At 54.3% G+C, this 23,180-nt stretch overlaps 1 protein-coding gene across 1 annotated transcript; it reads left to right on the forward strand.

Moving 5' to 3' along the window:
• Nucleotides 1-2,252: 2,252 nt before the first annotated feature.
• Nucleotides 2,253-14,498, forward strand: LOC311516805 (zinc finger protein 783-like; the record flags this gene model as incomplete). The annotated part of the gene is made up of 8 exons (XM_084621141.1): nt 2,253-2,287; nt 2,398-2,836; nt 3,824-4,219; nt 4,671-4,797; nt 6,378-6,491; nt 11,346-11,474; nt 11,592-11,723; nt 12,859-14,498. 8 exons carry the CDS (start codon nt 2,253-2,255, stop codon nt 13,872-13,874), a joined length of 2,388 nt encoding a protein of 795 aa, XP_084477267.1. The 3' UTR covers nt 13,875-14,498.
• Between the last annotated feature and the right edge of the window lie 8,682 nt (nt 14,499-23,180).

The following is a 23,180-nucleotide window of genomic DNA, read 5'->3' on the forward strand; positions in this document are numbered from 1 at the left end:
GTAAGGCTGCCTAGAATATCCTTCACCCTTGGCTTGCTGAATGTTGGATTCCCCAGGGAACTTGGAACAGGTAGAGGTAACTACATCACACTTTCATGTTTAAGCAAAGGAAATGCACACTGGTGAGCTCTTGGGGCAGGGACTGTCCCTGGCTGTTTGTGTTCCACCCAGCACAACCGGGTCTTGATCTGATGGGGTCTTTTAGGCACCGTTGCAATATAAATAACCCTTATTAATACACTGGTCACTCTGCCACCTAAGAAAGCTAATCCTTGGAGTCTGAAGGACTCAGGTATTGCAGCATTGGTTATGCCTCTGATTTCCAGTTTCAACGTTTTTTGCAGTTTTGCAGTTGCAGTTTGTGTTTTGCAGGCCCAAGGCTCTTAAGCAAAGTAGGATAAGCGAGACGTGGATCAATAAATGGTTAACAGATGGGAAACAAAGGGTAGGAATAAGTTGTCAGTTTTCACAATGGAAAGTGGTAAACAGCACTGGCCCCCAGGGATATGTACTGAGACCAGGGCTGTTCAACTTATTCATAAATGATCTGGAAAAAGGGGTAAACAGTGAGGTAGTAAAGTTTGCCGATGATACAAAATCACTCGAGAATAGTGCAAAGCAAACTGGGCAGAGTTACAGAGGGACCTCACAAAACGGCAGATGAAACTGAATGCTGATTAATGCACATTGGAAAAAACAATCCCCACTCTGCACAGAAAATGATGGGGTTGAGAACAGAGAGACAGGATGGGAGAGGTAATATCTTTTATTGGACCAACTTCTGTTGGGAGAGAGGCAAACTTCTGAGCTTAGAGCTCTTCTTCATGTCTAAAAGATACTACCTTACCCACCCTGTCACTCTTATATCCTGGGACCACCACAGCTACAACACAACGTACAACACTGGGGCCTAAATTAGCTGTTACCACTCCAGAGAGGCCTTGGAGTCATGGTGGACAGCACTCCGAGAACAGCTGCTCAATGTGCTGTCAGTCAAAAAAGCGAACAGACTGAGGAGCCATTAGAAAAGAGATAAGACACAAATTATCATAATGCCACTATACAAATCCATGGAATGCCCACACCTTGAATACTGCTGGCAGTTCTGGTCACCACATCTCAAAAAAGCTCTGTTAGAATTGGAAAAGGTTCAGAGAAGGGCAGCAAAAACGACGAGAGTCTGGAACAGCTTCCATGCGAGAGGTTAAAAATACGGGGACTTTCAGCTTGGAGAAGAGACGATGAAGGGGGGCTACAACTGAGGTCTATAAAACCATGATTGGTCTGGAAAAAGTCAACAAGGAAGTGTTATTTACGCCCTCACATAACACAAGAACTAGGGGTCACCCAGAGGTGAAAGTAAGCCGGTACACCCTGGTATGGTGTACCAGCAAGAGCCGGTGCACTGTACCGGGACCGGCTTTCCCAAATGGCAATTTAAAGCCCTGGGGTAGGGGTGGCGGGGCTGCAGCGGGGATTTAAAGGGCTGAGACGGTAGTCACAGCTGGGGCCCTTTAAATTCCCGACAGAGCTCGGCTGCCGCTACCCCAGGGCTCGGGCAGCAGGGCTCCGACGGGGATTTAAAGGGCTTGGGGCTCCGGCAGCTGTTACCACAGTGGAGCCCCAGGCCCTTTAAAGCTCTGTCAGAGCCCAGAGCCCCAGGGTAGCGGTGGCAGCCGGGAGCCCCCAAGGCTCTGCTGCGGTGGCGGCAGCGGGAGCCCTGGGCCCTTTGAATCGCTCCTGAGCCCCGGGGCTCCCAGCCGCCTCTGCAGCTGGTAGCTCGCTGGTGATTTACAGGGCCCTGGGCTCCCAGCCCCCACGACCGCAGCTGGAGCCCTGGCCCTGCCTCTTCTGGTTGAGGCCACGCCCCCTGCTCAGGACTCCCGCTTACTGTTAAATCCTCTAACTTACTTTCACCCCTGGGGTCACCCAATGAAATGAACAGGCAGCAGGTTTAAAACACAAGAGGAAGTAGTCACACAGCGCACAGTCAACCTGTGGAACTCCTTGCCAGAGGATGTTGTGAAGGCCAAGACTAGAACAGGGTTCAAAAAAGAACTAGATAAATTCAGGGAGGACAGGTCCATCAGTGGCTATCGGCAGGGATGGAACCCCGTGTTTTGGGGGTCCCTAAACCTCTGAGTGCCAGAAGCTGGGAGTGGATGACAGGGGCGGGATCCCTGGATAATTGCCCCGGTCTGTTCATTCCCTCTGGGGCACCTGGCACCGGCCCCAGTCAGAGACTGGGCACCATGGCCCATGGGTCTGCCCCAGTCCAGCCCTTCAGGTGAGGTGTGGGGTTCCGGGTTCCCAGCTCGCTGTGCTGAAGGGGCAGCCTGAGCCCAGGAGCGGGGCTGCCCCGCAGGGGTCTCCCAGCCCCCGGTGTTTCTGCTGCAGCCCCGCGGGGCCCGCACCCCCGTCCGCCGCGGGCGGGCTCGCACCCGGGGCCGGGGCCAGGGCGCAGCCTGGACCCAGCGGCTCCCGACCCCCGCCGCGGGCTTTGTCACAGCCGAGACCGAGCCGCGCTCGGGGCGGAGATTGGCCCCGGCGGCCCCGCACAGGCCGGCCCCGGCCTCCCGGCCCAGCCCCGCCTGCCGCCGCCAGGGGCCGCTGCCGCCCCGCCCCGCTCCGCCGCTCCCGGCCCCGGCAGCCAGGCCGCGGCTCCCTCCCTCCCTGCGGGCCGCGCTCGCTCTGCTCCGCCCGGCAGCGGGGCCGGCCCGTGGCGAGGCGGCGCCGGGACTCTGCCCAGCCCGCAGCGGGAGCGGGGCTCGGCCGGGCCGGGCCCGCGGGAGCAGCCCCGCCCGGGGGGGCCATGGCCGAGCGGGCCGCTGCCCAGGTAAGGGCCCGGCGGGCGGGCGGGGGGGCCCCGGGAGCGCGGTGCTGCCCGGCCGGGCTGGGGCTGAACCCCGGGGCGGCTCCGGGCTCCCCCCCGGCCCGGCCAGGGCTGCCCGCGGGCGGGGCGGTCCCGGCCCGTTTCTCCTGCTCCGGGGTCCGCCGCACGCTGCGGGCACCTTCCGGGTTAGCGGGGAAATTAACCCGAGCGCGCCGGGGCAGGACCGTGGGGACCCGGCCCGTGTCCGAGCAGAGACCGTGGCCTAGCGCTGCTCCGTTGTCACCGGTCCCGGTGCCAGCGTGCCCGGCCCTGGGCGGGTCCCAGAGCGACCCCTCCGAGATCTAAACGCCAAACCCTGCGGTGGGCACCGCCGGCTGTCCTGGGGCTCCCGGGGACTAGCCAGACCAGCTGGGAAGGTCAGATCTGGCACTGGGCCAACGTCTGTTGGGGGGCGAGACTCTCTCCTGGCACCACCGGGTATCCCGCCTGGGTAGCAGGAGACGGGTTGTGCCGACAGGGGTTGGAAGGTGGGTTCTGAATCTGCTTGAACCCTGGCAAATTGTGGCCAGTGATGGGATCTAAAAACGAGGCCACCCACTTAATAGAATTGCCGCTAATGGGGCCACAGTAAACCCCTTGAGTCTTGTCGTCAGACCCCGCCCTGTGTCGCTAGATTTCACGTGATAAGGTCTGCGATCCCACCTGAAGCCTGTGATGAAAATATCAGGAGGTCTGTGACTGCCGCACCTGGGCAGTGCTGAGCAGCATGGAGCCTGGGAGCAGCTCTGTGTTGTGCCTCGGGTGACCAGATAGAAAGTGTGAAAAATGGGGATAGGCGGTGGGAGGTAACAGGCGCCTATAGAAGAAAAGGCCCCGAATATCAGGACTGTCCCTATAAAATCGGGACATCTGGTCACCCTAATTTTGCCTCTATAGCTAGATTAGGGTACGACCTTGGGCTCAGTTTTCATTTGTTGTCCTTGCAAACAGGTTCTGGAACTGGACTCGGAGCAACAGGGGGTGATGCCTTTACAACCCCTTGCCGTCCCGGAACAAACTGTGAGAGAAACCCACCTGGGAACAGCAGCGATTTCCGTGGCTGTAATGACTTCAATCCAAGCCATGGAGAGGAAGGTGGAGGCTCACACCACACGGTGGCTGAACCTGGAGGGGAGAACTGGGACGACTGAGAAGAAACTAATAGACTGTGAGAGGACGGTGGTGGAGTTTGAGAACCAGCTGGAGAGTAAGTGGGCCGTGCTGGAGACTCTGGTCCAGGAGAATAATCTGCTGCAGAGGAGGCTGGAGAATGTGGAGAACCTGCTGAAAAACAGGAACTTCTGGATCCTGAGACTCCCCCCAGGCACTAAGGGGCAGGTTCCCCAGGTAACAGGGATGCGAGCAAAATAGAATATAGAATTATCAGATGGTCTTGTTCATTCACCATGCTGTGAATTCTTGGGACCACTTTGGGATGCTCCATGAGCTACGGAACTGTAGTTGCAAATTCAAGAAGGAAGTGGCTGGTGGAGGGATGGGTGATGTATGTGGGCCCAGCACATACACAGTGAGGCTTGTCAGCAGCCTGCAGAGGGATGAAGGTTTAAGCAACAGCAGTCCCCTGGAGGTGAGGAGGTCCTGAAGTCCTTTTACGGTACGGGGAAGGAAGAAAGGCTGCCCTGCCTTGTCCAGAGCGATAGTGATGGCCTGTGGTGACAGTGGGGCAGGGGGTTGTTTGTGCTCCTTGTCTCATAACTAATAAAAGATGTGAGGGGCTGTTAACAGGATGGTACAAAAGCAGCAGAAAGCGCTGAGCGTGCAATGCGTGTGATTCCAGGTGCCGGTGACGTTCAACGACGTCTCCGTCTATTTCAATGAGCAGGAGTGGGAGAGCTTGGACGAATGGCAGAAGGAGCTTTACAAGAACGTGATGAAGGGGAACTATGAGACTTTGATCTCGCTGGGTAAGGATCCGTTCTCCCTCCTTCGTTAGAAGCGGTAAGTTGTGCGCAGTTCCTGGGCTGGAATCCAGCTCGGACTTACCCTCCACTCATGTTGCATTTTGCTAGGTCGGCGCTGGTAGCGCTCGAAGATTTTCTGAAAGATCAACTCCGTGCATCCTCCCATAGGAACAGAGTGAAAGTTACCCAGTGGTGGCTTGAGCTCTCCATGTCCTGTGCTTTCTCCCCTTGGATAACTGCATTTATCGGCTCCGGCCCGAGTCCTCTTTACAGAAATCTGGTGATGTCCACTCCTGACTTATCTTGATTCTTATACATGCTCCATCACTGTAGGTAGCACCCACGGGCCTTATCCTCACAAATCCCCGTAAGGTAGGGCAGTAGCATCACCATGTTGTGGATGGGGAATTGAGGCCCAGAGCGATTAAGAGCTACATTTTCAAAGGCTTAGAGACAGTCCCCACCACCGGGGCCAGATTTTCAGAAGGGCCGTGCTCCCACCATTCCGTGCTCTTCTGAAAATCTGCCCAGGGTCGCATGTGGATTCTGTGGCAGAGCTGGGTTTGGACCCAGGTCTTGGGAGCCTTCCCCGCGAGACCACCCTTCCTTGGAGTGTTGATGCAAAACTGCCTTCACCCACGAGCGATTTGCGTAGAAATTTAGTCTTCTAAATATAATGTTTTCCTGCCTTCATTTTAAATGGTAGATTTCTCCCCAAAAGAATATCGCATATTTAGAACCATCCTCTGGAAAGTCGCCGCCCTGCGCCAGCTCCTTCCAGCACAAAGAAGTAACAGAGACTATGTCAGGAGCTCTTTGCCCTGCCCTCCAAGGCCGCTACACCAGGCACTTGACACGTACTGGAACCCAGATATAGACTGGGAGGAGCAGGAGGCAGGACCTCCTCAACAGCGGGCCCCAGACTGGCGCATCCTCCCAGAGGAGGTCGGGGACACTCTTACCCCTGCCATCTTCAGGTCACTGGGGAGCGCTCAAAGGTAGCAACAACAAATGAAACCTAGAGAGGGGTCACAGAACCAGCATCCCTTCATAGCAAGGGCCCTGGTTACACCACGAGCAGGTCAGAGACTGGCTGCCCCAGGAAGATCTGACTGTGCCTTGTATCCTTGTCCAGCACATGGTTCCCCTGGCAAACCATCCAAGAGCCTTAACATTCTTCCTGGGAGAAATCCCCATGTGCATCTGCAGGGTGAATTCCACTGGCTAATACGGAGTTCCTGTGTCAAAGACCCTCCCTTCCTGCTGGACAGCTGAGATCTGAAGGCTCTGTAAAGGCCTGTGGATGGAATGGAGAGAACAGGATTTACTTGGCTGTCAGTATTGTGTGTTTTTGGTACAGTCTCTCTCCCTCACCCAGGGGCTCCCTACCTGGCTGATCTCTGTAGCTGGTGCCTCACACTGACGCAGCAAATGCTGGTAAATCTAAGTTAGAAGTTGAGCTGCTCAGGGAAGTGTTCCTTTATTTGTCCTCCGAGCGCCAAGCACGGGCTAAGGGTGCTGTATAAACAGTCAAATTCTTTGTAAAGTCGTGCCCCCTGCTGTCATTCTTTCCTTTGAAATAGATTATGCCGTTTCCAAGCCTGACATCTTAGCCCGTATTGAGCAAGGGGAAGAACCATGTGTCCGGGATCAGCAGGACTCGGAGAAGGCAGAAATCCCTGTGGAGCCTTGCACAGGTGAGTGATGCTGCTGCTTCAGGTAGCGTCCCTGTGGGTGATCCACTGGAGGTGTATCTGCGCCTCTCGTTGGAGAATGTAGGTAGCAGGGTCTGTCCGGCCCGCGCTCGTGCCCTCTCCCCGTTGTGGTCTGCCTCGAGGCTATCTAGCACGGCCCAGGCAGTCTGCCCTCTGCTCCTTCTCAGTCGCCCTTAGCCCGGAAGCAGAGCATGATGTTTTCAGTCCTTAGCATTCCCGTTAGCTTTTGTCGTGCCCAGAGAGCCACGTGGCATTTTATTTCTTTGATTCTTAAAAAAAATTTAATCCTCTGTCGACCCTTTTCCCGAGGGGTGCTCAAAACCTGCTCTGCCCCAGGCCCCGCCCCCACCGCACCCCTTCCCCTAGGCCACGCCCCCACCCTGCCTTTCCCCGCCCCATTCCCCCCTCTGCTCTGTGCTCGCTCTACCTCTTCCTGCCCCCGCTCCTCCTGCTCACCGCTGAGCAGCTGATCCTCGGCGGACAGGAGGTGCTGGGGGGAGGGGAAGGAGCTGACTGGTGGGGCCTGCCGGTGGGTGCTGAGCACCCACTCTTTTTTCCCTGTGGGTGCTCCAGCCCCAGAGCACCCATAAAGTTGGCACCTAAGTAGGGGCATGACCGTTTCCCACCGTGCTTTAAAAGGTGCCTCTCCTGCAGGGAGGCAATGCCAGTGGTGGACGGACACTCTTGTTGCATCTCTCGGAGAGGCACGTAGTCTGTAGAAGTGCAGCTTCTGCCAGCAGCTGAAGGCTAGATCCCGAAAGAACCGGCAACAAAACTGGAAACTCCTCCCTGTGGAGCGTGCTCTTAAACTGGCATCTGACCCTGGTCCTGAATCCGCTCCAGAGTCTTCAACCTCCAGAGAGGGAGAATCGCAGAGACAGTCGGCTGACTTCCCCCTCTAAAGTCTCTAGAAAAAAGGGCTGCAAGCCCTCAAACCAAGCTCTTGACCAGCCAAAGGGGATCCCCGGTGTGTTTGGTCACCTTGGCACCGATGACTCCGAAGCACGGCACCAAGAGCTCGCCTAGGGACCCACGGGGCACAGGCTGGGGAACGGGCACCACTGTCGGTACCGTCTCTACAAAATCGGCGCCAATAAAACGATCCTTGGCACGGAGCACTTCAAAGCAGCTCCTGTTGGAACGAGCCGCACATAAAAGGCCGTCAGTACTGACGAGTCAGCATCGACCACAGTGGTACTACCAGAGTTCTGCTTCTCTAGGGACCTTCTGGTTATGGAGGAACCAGAGTCCCCACTACTCGGTACCCAGGCTCCAGCACCGAGCCCATCTCGGTCCCCAGAACCACCATTGGCACCGGGGCATTCACCTCCAGAGCCCTTATCAGCCCCACCCCACTCCAGTGGGGACTCAGTGACCAGGAGGACCGCTTTTCTCTGGTCTTACGTCACAACCCTCCATTACAGCATTTGAGACCTACACAGCTGCACCCATGCTCAGATCTCCAATCTTCCTGGTATGGTCCCCCGTGGGTAGTGACACCCATGCCCTTTCCCCCTCAGTGGTCTTACTGGGATCCATGAGCAGCCCACAGGCCCCACACCTCTCGAGGATCTAGAATCTCCCACAGAGAGTCCTCCAGACAATCTCCTCTGGCCTCTGTATCCAGAGGCTTGGGAAGAAACTTTCAAGCAACAGGAGGCCAGACTAGAGGTGAAAACCACTCCACTGATGAACATCTGCTCCTCCTCCTCACCAGATCAGGTGGTGATGCCCCCTCTTCCATCATTAGCTGATGATTTTAAGCTTTTCCAAGATCTTACTAAGAGGATGGGTGAGGCTCTGCAAATTCCCTTCGAGGCAGTGAAAGACTCACACCACAAATTTGGACATACTGCACACCTCTTCTTCTTCCAGAATTGCCCTCCCAGTCAATGAGGTGCTTTTAGACTCTGCCAAGGCCATCTGGCAGACACCGGCCTCTATTGCAAGAGGGCAGACAAAAAATATTACGTGTCCCTCAAGGAGGCAGATTGGTCTTTTCATTCACTGTCAGCCCAACTCTTTCATCCTGGATGCTGTTAACATGCAAGGAAAGTGACATCACATCAGATCCACCCCCAGTGACAGAGCCTGGAAGAGGCTCGACCAATCGGGGAGGAAGGCATACTCTTCATGACTTTACAATTCAGGGTTTCAACTATCAAGCCCTAATGGCCCAATACGACTACATGAACTATGCAGAACGCAACGTCTTCATTGACCACTTGCCAGAAGTGCAAAAGGAACAATTTCAAGCCATCGTGCAAGAGGGCCCAGTTCAGTCTCGACAGCAGAGGTGATGAGGCGGCGTCCTGGTTACACCTCTCGGGGGTGCCGGAGGAAGTGCAGACAGCAGCTGAGAACCTCCCATTCGAAGGGCCCAAACTCTTGGCTAACAAAACAGAGGCATCACTCCACACCTTAAAGGACTCGAGAGCCACACTACGTGCTTTAGGAATCTAAACCCTGGGATGGAAAAGGAAATTCAGTTCACAGCCACCTCACAGATCCCAGCCACCTCAGTTCTCCCCAGCACAATGATATTATGAGCTACAGTGTAAGAGGCCCAGGATGTAAAAAGCACAAGCCGTCAGTCTCCCGATCCTCACCTCTTAACCCTCGTCCTCAAAACACCAAATTATGAGGTCGAGGGCCCAAGCATCCACTCCTTGCAACAGCTGCTGCGACGTACGGACCTGTCATATCCCTTCGGAAGTCGCCTGAGTCTTCCTCAGGAGCTGGAAGATCATCACCTCTGACAAATGGGCCTTAGAGGCTGTTTCAAAGGGTTACTCCATCCACCTCATGTCCCTTCTCTCCTTTTCCCTGGTCCCTCTTCAGGGACCCTTCTCATGAGAGACTATTATGCCAGGAAATAGACCACCTGTTTATGCCTTGGAGCCATAGAACCAGTCCCTACTCACCTCCGAGGCAAAGGTTTTATTCCAGATATTTCCTGATCCCCAAGAAATGGGAGGTTGGAGACCCATATTGGATCAAAGGGCACTAAACAGATACGTGAAGGTGCAAAGGTTCAAGGTGGTCACACTAGCAGCCATTATTCTGTAACTGGAACCAGGAGCTTGATTCTTGGCCCTCGACCTACAAGACGCCGACTCCCACATCTCAATCTGACTGTCGCACAGGAGAGTCCTGCGATTTACCTTTGGGCAGGGCTATCAGCAGTACAGAGTGCTCCTGTTCAGCCTCTCGTCCGCACCCATTGTGTTCTCCCATATCCTCTCCGTCGCAGTGGTGCGCCTACGAACATTAGGTATTGTCATTTACCCACACCTGGACGACTGCCTTCTCAAGGCTCGTTCCTTCGAAGATGCCCTGCAGGCCACCCAGAAGACTATGCACATGGTTGCACAATTGGGGCTTCAGCTCAATACCCAGAAATTGACCCTGACCCCAGTTCAATAGCAGGAGTTTATTGGTGCCAAGCTCGACGCAGGGCACTGAGCGCATTCCTCTCACTGCACAGAATCTCATAGGGACAGGCCAGGCCAGCCCACAAACCCCAGCCAGGAAGCGCCTCCAGGTTCTCAGGCATGTGGCAGCATGCACGTTTGACTCCACACACTCGACTGTACGTGAGAAACTCGCCTGTTTTCCAAAACCACCCTGTGACATAGAGAGGCAATACTGCATATGATGGCTGTTAGGAGAGCCCTAGCATTTTATTTGGACAGGACTAAGGACGTCAGGAAGTCTCCTAAACTCTTCCTTTCATTCGCAGAAAGATCCAAAGGCTCCACAATATCAGCTCAAAGGCTCTCGAAATGGGTCTCCGGTTGCCCTAACCACTGTTACATGCGTGTAGCCTCCTGCCCCCATCAGGAATCCCAAGCACTCCACGAGAGCCATTTCCCCCTTGGTCGCGTTTCTTAAAGACGTCCCCATCTCAGAAATCTGCAGGGCCTCTGCCCATGCTTTGGCGCGATTCCTCGGGACTCAGCCTCTCGCGCCATCTTTGGCTCCTCAGCACTATCGTCAGTGACAGACCGCACCCCGAGGCCCCAGCCCGCCACGGGGGATACTGCTGGGAAGTCGCTGTGGTGGAGCGCCCATAGGGACAGCACTCAGAGAAGAGGACGTTACTCCCCTTGTGCCGTAACGATGGTTTTTCCGAGACGCGTGACCCTGTGGGTGCTCCTGCCCCCCGACTTTGGAGTTCTCGACAAGGAGCTCTGCGGTAGAGAAGGAACGGAGGCTGGTTCACCCGCGCAGCGCTAGATGGCCTCCAGGCAGGCCACGAGGGAGGGAGAGCGCGTGTGCGGGCCGACCGAACGCTGCTACCTAGATTCTTTGAGAGGCGCGGCCGCCCAGACGCACCTACAGTGGCACACCCATAGGCATGCTACTCGGAGAGCCGTGTAACTTTCTCCTTAATCTGAAGCTCCGAGTCCTTCGAAATCTGTCATTCTGTCTATACCAGGATCCCTCCTGCCGCCTAGCTGGGGCCCCTCCCCTATTTAACAATAAAGGAAGGAGTGACTGCGATCAGTTTGTGAGCCTGGGGCTGAGAACCCAGGTCCTTAGTTTCAGGGATTGAGGTCTGTCACACGGCGAGGTTGTGTTGGTGGGATTGGATTTTCACTGCTGTGGGATGACCTAGTGAAAACGACACTCGTGCTTTTCACTAGGCTGCGACACCAGCCATAACTGATGGAGTATATCCCCCAGTGACTAACTACTGACTTGCTTTCCAAAACCATCTTCCCCTGGAGCTCAAAGTGCTTTGCAAATGTTAGTGAGGATGAAATCCCTGTGCCCAAAATGCTGCTTTTAAATAGGTGGCTATCGGTAAAATGACGTAATTCTCTTTCTCAGGGCCGGAATCCCCCATGTTGACAAGTGACACTCTGTCACAGATCAAACAAGAGGAGGAACCCCATATGCAGGATCAAGGGGTCTTGGAGGAAAGTAAAATCCCAACAGACCCACCACACCGCAGCCCAGGTGAGTAACTGACTAACCCAACCAGAAACAGCAAGAGCAATAAATCCTGTCTTTATGAGTGCCTTCTTGCTGTATGTAATCCAGTGGTAACCAGCACTTGTCATCTCTTCACGGCAGATGTTCCTCACGGCTTCCTACCAGTCCTCACCAACTGCAGGCAGTTAATGCCTCCTATCACCCGTCCTTCCTCTGAGTGTTCGGAGGAGTCAGTGAAGCAGAGCTGGTCCCCTCCTCTTCCCTCTGATGAAGGTATTTGGAGAAAGCAACGTTTGTGTTTTGTTGCAACTCTTAAGTCACCTCATCAGGTGCCTCAGCCCAGACAGCACTAAGCTGCTCGGGGGACGGCGTGATGTTCATCTGCCTGTCTCTGCCTGACAATTTCAGGACAGGCCTTTGAGATGCAGATAGTTTCAGGGAGGAGAGAAATGACTGTAAATCCCACTGTCCACCAGAAAGGTTGTAAAGAGTAAGAAATGCCATGGTGTATGCTATCACTGGCTTTTTCTGCTTCAGAGAAGGAACAGCTGGTATGTTAATTATATTCCCTCCACAGCTGCTCTGATCACACAGGACTGAATGGAGTGCATTCGATGGTCCGATTCCTCCCTCCTGTAACTCCAGCGATCATGTCTGATGGTAGGGGGGCTGGCCTACTCTTTCAGCCCAGCTTTGAGGTTGTTCAGAACCAAAAATGACTGAAATCAGCTAATGAGCAGAGCTGTTAAAAACACACCGCTGCTATTCCGACGCTGCACTAAAACGTGCCCATTGTTTCCTCTTCAGTTCTCTGGGTGCAGCCAGGGTCAGAGTCTGCCGGCAGTGTCGTTCCATGTCTGGAATTAGAGAGCTTTGGGACGTGGCTCTTACAGTTCATCCTCTCAGTTCTCAGCCAGAGAGGAACTGCCAAGTGACTTTGTTAAATCACTGACCAGTCAAACCCAGCCTCCATGTCTCGTGCTGTTAACGTCAGGCTGTCCATGACAAAACCTCAGACGCATAACGGGATCACTCAAGGGTGACTCTAAAGCCTGTCTTCTTGGAGAGAAGCCTGAGGCCACTTGGGAAGCGGGTTACCCAACAGGGAAGTCTCCTGGTGCGACTCACCCTGTGCAGTGAGGCCGTGAGAGGCCTGTGTGTCACTGAAAGCCCAGATCAGGCCCAGAGGTCAGTTTTACTCTGCTAATAGTAGGTCATTTCCTAACCTCTGTGAACACGGAGATGGGAAATGTCTGCCTCTTTCTAAACAGCCAGTGCCTCGCACTATGCCAGCGTGACAGGACCCAGCCCCTGAGATTCCTGAGGAATCAGGAAAGTCCGAACCTTTAGGTTTCCTTCATATCAAACCGATGGAGTGAATAATCTCTGGATTCTGTTTAATTTCCAGCTGATGAGGGGATTGTGATCAAAACCGAGGTGCAGCGAGTGGAGGAAGTGCCAGGGACGTTGCTGGAAAGAGCAAAAGAGGAAGCTGTCTTGGGCCCTTGGGAGCATGACCAGGGCCCTGGGGAGGAACTTCCTGAAAACCTGGAGGTGCCAGGGATGTTATTGGGAAGGTTTGAAGAGGAGGATTTCCAGGATCCTGGGGAGGTAACAGCCGGGGAGGTTGCATGCAGCTCAGTAACACAGCAGAGAAACCACGCAGAGAGCAGGACAGTGAACTCCGCTCACTGGGGTGGGGCCCTGATCCACCACCAGAGAAAGAGCACTCGAGAGAGACTGTTTGTATGCACAGTGTGCGGGAAGAGCTTTCGGCTGAAGATAAATCTCATCATCCACCAGAAGGGCCACGCAAACGAGCTGCTGTACGAGTGCCCAAACTGTGGGGAAAGTTTCAGAGCCAAGCAGAAATTTCTGCTGCATCTGCGACACCAGACAGCTGCGGGGGCCTGCGGGCTCCCGGCTCCTCAGGAACGTTCCTGCCAAGCGGCTCCCCCTGAGTCCCAGCCCCGAAACCAGACTGAAGACGGTTCCAGCGGGATCACCAAACGGGTCAAGAGGCTGGCTCACAAATCGAGTCTGAGCAAATACCAGCCGCCTCGTGTGCAAAGGACATACACGTGCAGGGAGTGCATGGAGCACTTCTCCAAGAGGAGGTGTCTCGTCCTGCACAAAAGGGTGCATGCCGACCGCAGCAAGGGATCGCTCATACTGTGTCCGTACTGCAGCAAGAGCTTCACCCGTCCCTCCGACCTCATCCGGCACCAGAGGATCCACACCGGGGAGCGGCCCTACCAGTGTGCCCAGTGTCACAAAACCTTCAACCGGCACCACCACCTTGTGGACCACCAGAAAATCCATACGGAGCGAGAGAGGCCCTACCAGTGCGGCGAGTGCGGGAAGGCCTACATCCGCCGGCAGCACCTCCTCAAACACAAACACAGCCACAGGAAGAAACCGTAACCGGCCAGCGAGCCGGGCTGCAGAAACCCTGCGGGGTCAGCGCGGCAGTCTCCAGGAGGGAGACGCTGAATGGCTCAAAGGCTTCCAGGCTGAGTAGCCGCCCCCGGTCTGCCCTCGTTCACAGCCATGCAAGCTGGGGGGCTGTGCGGGTGTAGCCAAGGGGAGGATTGGTCTTTGGTTTTTAATGAGCTACAGCCAATTCACCTGGGAGACGAGGGTGTCGTGTTGATTTCACCTTATCCGGCTAAGGTAACGAAGGCCAAGCCATGGGGCGTCCGTGCAGCTGGCAGACGTGACGACCCAGGCAGATTTGGTCCGGGATAAGAGGTTACAAGAAAACAACTGCACTAGAGCAGGGTGTCACGATCGCAGGAAAACGAACTGGCAGCAAATTCATATTTAAGTGGAAAACTCTGGTTTTTATGGGACGATACACAGGGATGGAGGGCGGAAACGGGCGGCTCGCGGGAGCGGATAAGTGACTCCTGTGTCCAGCGTTTCATACGTGTCAGTATTTAAACAGATTCCAAAGCCGGACGGGCACATTGGGGTCCTCTGGTCCAACCACCTGTATAACACACCCCATGTGACTTGCACAAAAGAATTCCTGGATGAAATAGAGCATCTCTCTCTTTTTTTTTTTTTTTTTTGGTTACAAAAAACCCCCAGTCTTGATTTAAAATTGTGACTAGCCTGGGAACCTGGGGCTCCACTTTCTGGGGCGGGGCAGGGCTGAGAGGGGAGGGCCCTGCTCTCACTGTGTTGCTCACGCGGCTGTGAAGCCAGGTGCCAGTTTGCTGGTGCAGGGTCCGGGCCCATGCATGCTGCCAGGGCTGTGTGGGGGAAAAGCCCCCAGCGGCCCACTGTGTGGGAGGGGGTGTCGGTGCTTGATCCTGCACTCGGTTCATTCCAAACGCCCACTGACCCTGGTGCCTGGGGAGCGTAGAGCCCTGCAGCTGGTTCCCCTGCTTCGCCTGATGACCTCATGGGCGGACGAGAAGTGGGCCCAGAGGGCAGCTGAAAAATCCCAGTGGCCCTGTGCAGTGAGAGTGTGGGGGAGAGGAAGGAGCCCTCCCCTCTACCTCTGCAGGGGTGTGAAAGGAGATGAGGAGGGGGCTGCACATGAGGGCTGGAACCAGCTTGAAAGGCCAATGGGCATGGGGGAGAATAGGCCGGTGGGGGAGGAGGGGAAGACAGGATGACAGAGAAAAGGAAAAACTGGCGGGGGAGAGGGAGGTAAGAAGAGATGGTGTAGCAGGTCAAGCACTCACCGCTGCAGCGCCTCCTGCTGGTTGCTTCAGGAATTAGCTCAATTCCAGCTGTCGGAGCACCCTCTGCTGGCCGGTGTCTCACCCGCCTCAAGCCCCTGTGTCCCTCCCGGACCCTATGCCTTTACCGGGGGGGAGGGGTTCTGCCCGAGCAGTAACCCACTCTCTGGGTCTCCCCTCCCAGGGGAACCCCCAACCCTCTATACCCACCTTGCCTCAGTGGCTACTGCCAGTCGTCGTCTAGCCCCCGCTCCCTGGGGCAGGCTGCAGTCTGTAATGGCCACTCATCACTGGCAAGGGGTGGGACCTGCTGCCTTTGCCTGTTCCAGGGCTGCCCCTCTTAGCCCCAGTACCTCTGACAGGCCTTACCCAAGGCCGCAGCCTGGGGAGTTACCAGGCTGGAGCTCCCCAGCTCCTCTTGCCTTTCCCCAGTGTTGCTCTGCGTTAGGTGCCCTCTGTTCCCAGGCAGCCAGGGCCTTCCCGCTCCAGGCCGGAGTGAGACTGAGCCACCTCCTCCCTTAGCCCTTATATCGGGGCCAGCTGTGGCCTGATTGGGTGTGGCCACCACTGTGGCTGCTTCCCCCGTCAGCCTCCCTTTTCTCCCAGGAGCGGGGTATCTGCCCCACCACACCTGGGGACAGAGCAAGAGGAAAGGAGAGGCGTCAAGGGCGGAAGGTGACCGATGATAGCAAAGAACCGAAGGTGTATTAAGAGCAGGGCTGTGCAGAGATGAGACAAAAGGGGCCAGGCTGGAGGTTTATAAAACAAGGAAGGGGCAGGAGCGGGTGCCCTGGGTGCGCCTGTTCACCCTGACGAACGAAGAGGGAGCTGCTAAGGAAAAGGCAAAGGCATTCCCTGGGAAAGGGAAATGTTCCTTTACAAAACCATCAGCCTGTGGGACTCAGCACCACAAGAGCTCCCTTGTGGGGAGGAGGCATTAGGATGTGGTGCGGCAGGCAGCCTGTCTCTCCTTTCTGGTCCCCCGGCCAAGGGGGGAGTCCTAAGGAGGCGGCATCGGCTGGTGAGGGCGGGGGTAGATTTGGGGAGACAGAATGAGGGAGCTGCCCTGGCCCCAGCTACAGCCCACCAGCTCCCGGCTCCCTTTGCTGCCCTGGTGCTGACTGGATCCCCCCGCCGCTGAAGGTGCCAGGACCCAGCTCCAGCCCTGCTGCGCCCCCACCCGCCCTGCCTGTAGTGTAGGAAACTGCTCCCTGTAGGACTGGGCTACCTGTAGCCGTGGCTGATGTGTAGCGGATTGTAAGAATCTGCTATTGTAAAACAACTGCCGTCTGATGTAGCAAAATTCCTACAGACAGCAGTTTGTCCCCTGCACTCTTGTGTTGTCCCCTACACTCATGGCAGGACAAAGTATTATCTAGACCAGGGGTCTCAAACACGCGGCCCGCAGAGTTATTTCCTGCGCCTCGCCATAGGCGCCGATTCCGTGGTTGCTCCGGGGCTGGAGCACCCACGGGGGGAAATTAGTGGGGGCTCCGCCCCCACCCCGTCCTCCTCCTCCCCCCTGAGCGCGCCACGTCACCGCCGCTCCTCCACCTACCTCCCAGCGCGTCCCGCCCAGCTGCCGCCGCCAAACAGCTGTTTGCACACATCGGGAGGGAGGGAGGGCGGGCGGCGGGAGCAAGAACGTGGCGCGCAGGGGCAGCTCTACCAATTTTGCCGCCCCAAGCAGTCGCCGCTGAATTGCCGCCACGCCTGGAAGAGCGGCGGAGCTGCCGCCGAATTTGCCGCGGTGGGGCACGGCCTGCCGCCCCATTCTGAATGCCGCCCCAAGCGCCTGCTTGGAAAGCTGGTGCCTTGAGCCGGCCCTGGTGGCGCACTCAGAGGAGGAGGTGGGGCCGGGGCAGGAACTTTGGGGAAGGGGTTGGAATGGGGGCAGGGAAGGGGTGGGAGGAGGCGGGGCAGGGGCAGGGCCTCACGGAAGGGGTGGAGGTTTCAGTGATGCGGCCCTCGTGGTGATCTGAGTTTGAGATCACTGATCTAGACCATCTAGATCACTGGTCTAGATCACTTGTTTGTCCAACCCACTCTTAAAAATCTCCACTGATAGAGATTCCCTTCCCTGGGCAATTTATTCCAATACTTAACCACCCTGACAGTTCGGAAGTTTTTCCTAATGTCCAACCTAAACCTCCCTGGCTGCAATTTAAGCCCATTGTGTCTTGTCCTATCCTCAGAGGTTAAGGAGAACAATTCTTCTCCCTCCTCCTTGTAACAACCTTTTCCGTACTTGAAAATGGTTACCATGTTTCAGTCTTCCCTCTTAGGTCATGTTTTCTAGACCTTTAATCATTTTTGTTGCTCTTCTCTGGACTTCCACCAATTTGTCCACATCTTTCTTGCAATGTGGTGCCCAGAACTGGACACAGTACTCCAGTTGAGGCTTAATCAGCATGGAGCAGAGCGGAAGAATTCCTTCTCATGTCTTGCTTACGACACTCCTGCTAATACATCCCAGAATTATGTTCCCTTGTTTTGCAACAGCATTACACTGTTGACTCCTATTTAGCTTGTGGTTCACTATGACCCCCCAGATCCCTTTCCGCAGGACTCCTTCCTAGGCCGTCGGTTCCCATTGTGTATTTTGTGAGCTGCCTGGTTAGTGCAGTAGGTAGCATGTCAGTCTTATAATCTGAAGGTTGTGAGTTCGTTCCTCACATGGGGCAGCAGTTGTTTTTGGTGGGGAGGGATAGCTCAGTGGTTTGAGCATTGGCCTGCTAAACCCAGGGCTGTGAGTTCAATCCTTGAGGGGACTATTTAGGGATCTGGGGCAAAAATTGGGGATTGGTCCTGCTTTGAGCAGGGGGTTGGACTAGATGACCTCCTGAGGTCCCTTCCAACCCTGATATTCTGTGTGCACCTGATTGTTCCTTCCTAAATGGAGGACTTTGCACTTGTCCTTATTGAATTTCATCCTATTTACTTCCAATCGTTTGTCCAGATCGTTTTAAATTTTAACCCTATCCTCCAAAGCACGTGCAACCCTTCCCAGCTTGGTATCATCCTCAAACTTTATAAGTGTACTCTCTATGCCATTGTCTAAATCATTGATGAAGATATTGAACAGAAATGTACCCAGTACTGATCCCTGCGGGAGCCCACTCGTTATGCCCTTCCAGCATGACTGTGAACCACTGATTAATACTCTCTGGGAATGGTTTTCCAATCAGTTTTGCACCCACCTTATTGTAGCTCCATCTAGGTTGTATTTCCCTTATTTGTTTACGAGAAGGTCATGCTAGACAGTAACAAAAACCTTACTGAAGTCTAGATATACTATGTCTACCACTTCCCCCCTATCCACAAGGCTTGTTACCCTGTCAAAGAAAGCTATCAGGTTGGTTTGACACAATTTGTTCTTGACAAATCCATGCTGACTGTTACTTATCACCTTATTTTCTTCTAGATGTTTGCAAATTGATTGCTTAATTATTTGCTCCATTATCTTTCCGGGTACAGAAGTTAAGCTGACTGGTCTGTAATTCCCTGGGTTTTCCTTATTTCCCTTTTTATAGATGGGCAATGTAATTGCCCTTTTCCAGTCTTTTGGAATCTCTCCTGTCTTGCATGACGTCTCAAAGATAATTGCTAATGGCTCAGATATCTCCTCAGTCAGCTTCTTGAGTATTCTAGGATGCATTTTATCAGGCCCTGATAACTTGAAGACATCTAACTTGTCTAAGTAATTTTTAACTTGTTCTTTTCCTATTTTTGCCTCTAATCCTACCTCATTTTCATTGGCATTCACTATGTTAGATGTCCAATCACCGCCAAACTTCTTAGTGAAAACCAAAACAAAGAAGTCATTAAGCACCTCTTCCATTTCCACATTTTCTGTTAGTGTTTTCCCCCCCTTGTTGAGTAATGGGCCTACCTGGTCCTTGTCTTCCTCTTGCTTCTAATGTATTTGTAGAATGTTTTCTTGTTAGCCTTTATGTCTCTAGCTAGTTTGATCTCATTTTGTGCCTTGGCCTTTCTGATTTTGTGGAGAGAGGTAAATAGTGGTGTCCCCCAGGAGTCTGTTCTGGGCCCAGTGCTAGTCAACATATTCATAAATGATCTGGAAAAAGGGGTAAACAGTGAGGTGGCAACATTTGTAGATGATACAAAATTACTAAAGATAGTTAAGACCCAGGCAGACTGTGAAGAGCTACAAAAGGATCTCTCAAAACTGGGTGACTGGGCAACAAAATGGCGGATGAAATATAATGTTGATAAATGCAAAGTAATGCACATTGGAAAGCATAATCCCAACTGTACATATAAAATGATGGGGTCTAAATTAGCTGTTACCACTCAAGAAAGAGATCTTGGAGTCACTGTGGATAGTTCTCTGAAATCATCCACTCAATGTGCAGCGACAGTCAAAAAAGCGAACAGAATGCTGGGAATCATTAAGAAAGGGATAGATAATAGGACAGAAAATATCATGTTGCCTCTATATAAATTCATGGTACGCCCACATCTGGAATACTGCATGCAGATGTGGTCGCCCCATCTCAGATATAGTGGAAATAGAAAAGGTTTAGAAAAGGGCAACAAAAATGATTAGGGGTATGGAATGGCTTCCGTATGAGGAGAGATTAATAAGACTGGGACTTTTCAGCTTGGAAAAGAGACGGCTAAGGGGAGCTATGATTGAGGTCTATAAAATCATGACTGTGTAGAGAAAGTAGATAAGGAAGTGTTGTTTACAACTTCTCATAACACAAGAACGAGGGGTCACCAAATGAAATTAATAGGCAGCAGGTTTAAGGAAGTATTTCTTCACACAACGTACTGTCAACCTGTGGAACTCCTTGCCAGAGGATGTTGTGAAGGCCAAGACCATAACAGGATTCAAAAAAGAACTAGATAAATTCATGGAGGATAGGTCCATCAATGGCTATTAGCCAGGATGGGCAGGAACAGTGTCTCTAACCTCTGTTTGCCAGAAGCTGGGAATGAGTGATGGGATGGATCGCTTGATGATTACCTGATCTGTTCATTCCCTCTGGGGTGCCAGCACTGGCCACTGCTGGAAGACAGGATACTGGGCTAGATGGACCTTTGGTCTGACTCAGTAGGGCCATTCTTATGTCCCTACACACTTGTGTTATTTGTTTATATTCATTCTTTGTAATTTGACCGACTTTCCTCTTTCTGTAGGACTCTTCCTTGGTTTTTAGATCATTGACGATCTCCTGGTTAAGCTTGGGTGGTGTCTTGCCATATTTCCTATCTTTCCTATGCAGTGGGGTAGTTTGCTCTTACGCCCTTAATAATGTCTCTCTAAAAAACTGCCAGCTGTCTTCTATTTTTTTCCCCTTAGACTTGCTTCCCATGAGATCTTACTTTCCAACTCCCTGAGTTTTCTAAAGTCTGCCTCCTTGAAATCCATTGTCTTTATTTTGCTGTTCTCCCTCCTACCATTCCTTAGAATCATGAACTCTATCACTTCATGATCACTTTCACCCAAGCTGCCTTCCACTTTCAAATTCTCAACCAGTTCCTCCCTATTTGTCAAAATCAAATCGAGAACAGCCTCTCCCCGGTAGCTTTCTCTTCCTGCGGCTCCGATTGGCTGGGAACGGCAAACCGCGGCCACTGGGAGCTGCAAGTGGCCATGCAAATGTAAACAAACGGTCTGGCAGCCTGCCAGCGGATTACCCTGATGGGCCGTGTGCGGCCTGCAGGCTGCCCACGACTGCCGTAGGGTATGTGAAACTGCAATCTGTAGAAATTTGCTACCTATAGCAGCGACAGGTCCTACTTTCCTAGAAACTGCTATCTGATGTAGCTAATTCCTGCAGATAACAGCTTCGCACACTCTAGGGCGGGGGCGGGCAAACTTTTTTTGGCCTGAAGGCCGCATCGGGTTTCGGAAATTGTATGGAGGGCCGGTTAGGGGAGGCTGTGCCTCCCCAAACAGCCAGGCGTGGCCCGGCCCCCGCTCCCTATCCCCCACCCCGCTTCTCGCCCCGACAACCCCCCCCTGGGGACTCCTGCACCATCCCCCCCTACTCCCTGTCCCCTGACCCCCCCTGGAACCCCCACCCCTGTCTGCCCCCTGCTGCCCCATCCAACCCCTCCTCTCACTGCTGACTGCCCCCCTGGGACCCCTACCCCATCCAACCACCCCTTCTCCCTGACTGCCCCCTGCTGCCCCATCCAACCCCCCCCCTTCCTAACTGCCCCCCCCAGGACCCCTGCCCCCATTCAACCCCCCGTTCCCCACCCTGACCCCTCACCACCCCCCCCGCCCCCTCACCACCACCCCCGAACTCCCCTGCCCTCTATCCAACCCCTCCTGCTCCATCCCCCCTTACCGCGCTGCCTGGAGCACGGGTGGCTCGCAGCACGGCAGCCGCCCCGCCCGGCCGGAGCCAGCCACACACTGCGCAGCTCCGAGCACCGGGTCAGGCCAGGCTCTGCAGCCCCGCCGCCCAGAGCATCGCGCAGGTGGGCACAGTGAGCTGAGGCTGCAGGGGAAGGGGAACAGCGGGGGAGGGGCCGGGGGCGAGCCTCCTGGTCCAGGAGCTCAGGGCCGGGCAGGAGGGTCCCGCGGGCCGTAGTTTGCCCACCTCTGCTCTAGGGTATGTGAAACTGCTATCTGTAGGAATTTGCTAGGTTATCAACGAGGAGTACTTGTGGCACCTTAGAGACGAACACATTTATTTGGGCATCAGCTTTTGTGCTGATACAGACTAACACGGCTTGGGCAAGAGACTACGAAGTGAGGGATATGTTAGAGGTCTATAAAATCTTGACTGGTGTGGAGAAATGAAAAGCTCCCTCACATAACACAAGAACTAGGGGTCACCCAATGACATTAATAGGCCACAGGTTTAAAACAAACAAAAGGAAGTACTTCTTGACACAATGCACAGTCAACCTATGGAACTTTTTGCCAGAGGCTGGTGTGAAGGCCAAAACTGGAACAGGATTCAAAAAAAGAACTGGATAAGTTCATGGAGGATAGGTCCATCAATGGCTATTAGCTAGGATGGGCAGGGATGATGTCCCTAGCCTCTGTTTGCCCGAAGCTGGGAGTGGACGACAGGGGACGGATCACTCAATAATTGCCCTGGTCTGTTCATTCCCTTTGAAGCACCTGGCATTGGCCACTGACAGAAGACAGGAGACTGGGCTAGATGGACCACTGGACTGACCCAATATGGCCGTTCTTATGTAAAAATTAATTATAATAAAAATATTTAGTACAGAAACTCCCAACACCAGCCAAAATCGATCCCTTGGGCAATGCAGCTCTGTCTGCTGGATACCTCGGCAGCGTAGGTGGGTTCATGTCAGTACAGTCTGGTCCTGAAGCCTTCCCCCATCCCGGCTCATCATGAGCTGCCAGGGCAGAGCTCAGTCAGACTGGCCTACAGATCATACATTTAAATGATAAGGTTGGCCAACATCCCCGACACCAATGCGCCGACACTGTCAGCAAAAACAGCAGCTGTGGGAGGGGGGCAGGCTTTGTTCAGACGTTTCAAACCCGCTGTCCTTTCTCAGGTACACCTGTTTTACCCCCTGCACTGTATCTGCTTTGACAGTGTGTCTTAATGTTTCCATTTCCATCCAAATTTCCAACCAACCAAAAAATTGGCAGCACTGCATGGAACTAGCTGACCACTTGGGGGGGGGTGCACAGCCCCCTGGGGGGCGGGCAGGGGTTGGGCAAATGCGGGGGGGGGTACACAGCTCCCGGGGGGAGGGGGGGTTGGGGAAATGAGGGGGGGTGCACAGCCCCCTGGGGGGCAGGGGGAGGTTTGGGAAAATGCAGGTGGGGGTGCACAGCCCCCTGAGGGGCGGGGGGGGGGTTGGGGAAATGCGGGGGGTGCACAGTCCCCTGGGGAGCGGGAGGGGTGCACAGCCCCCTGGGGAGCGGGTGGGGGGGGCAGGGAAATGCGGGGGGGGCACGGCCCCCTGGGGGCAGGGGGCGTTGGGGAAATGCGGGTGTGGGTGCACGGCCCCCTGAGGGGCGGGGGGGTGCACAGCCCCCTGAGGGGCGGTTGGGGAAATGCAGGGG

Source organism: Lepidochelys olivacea (genome assembly GCF_965140295.1).
Source record: "Lepidochelys olivacea isolate rLepOli2 genome assembly, chromosome: 2".
Taxonomy (NCBI): domain Eukaryota; kingdom Metazoa; phylum Chordata; order Testudines; family Cheloniidae; genus Lepidochelys; species Lepidochelys olivacea.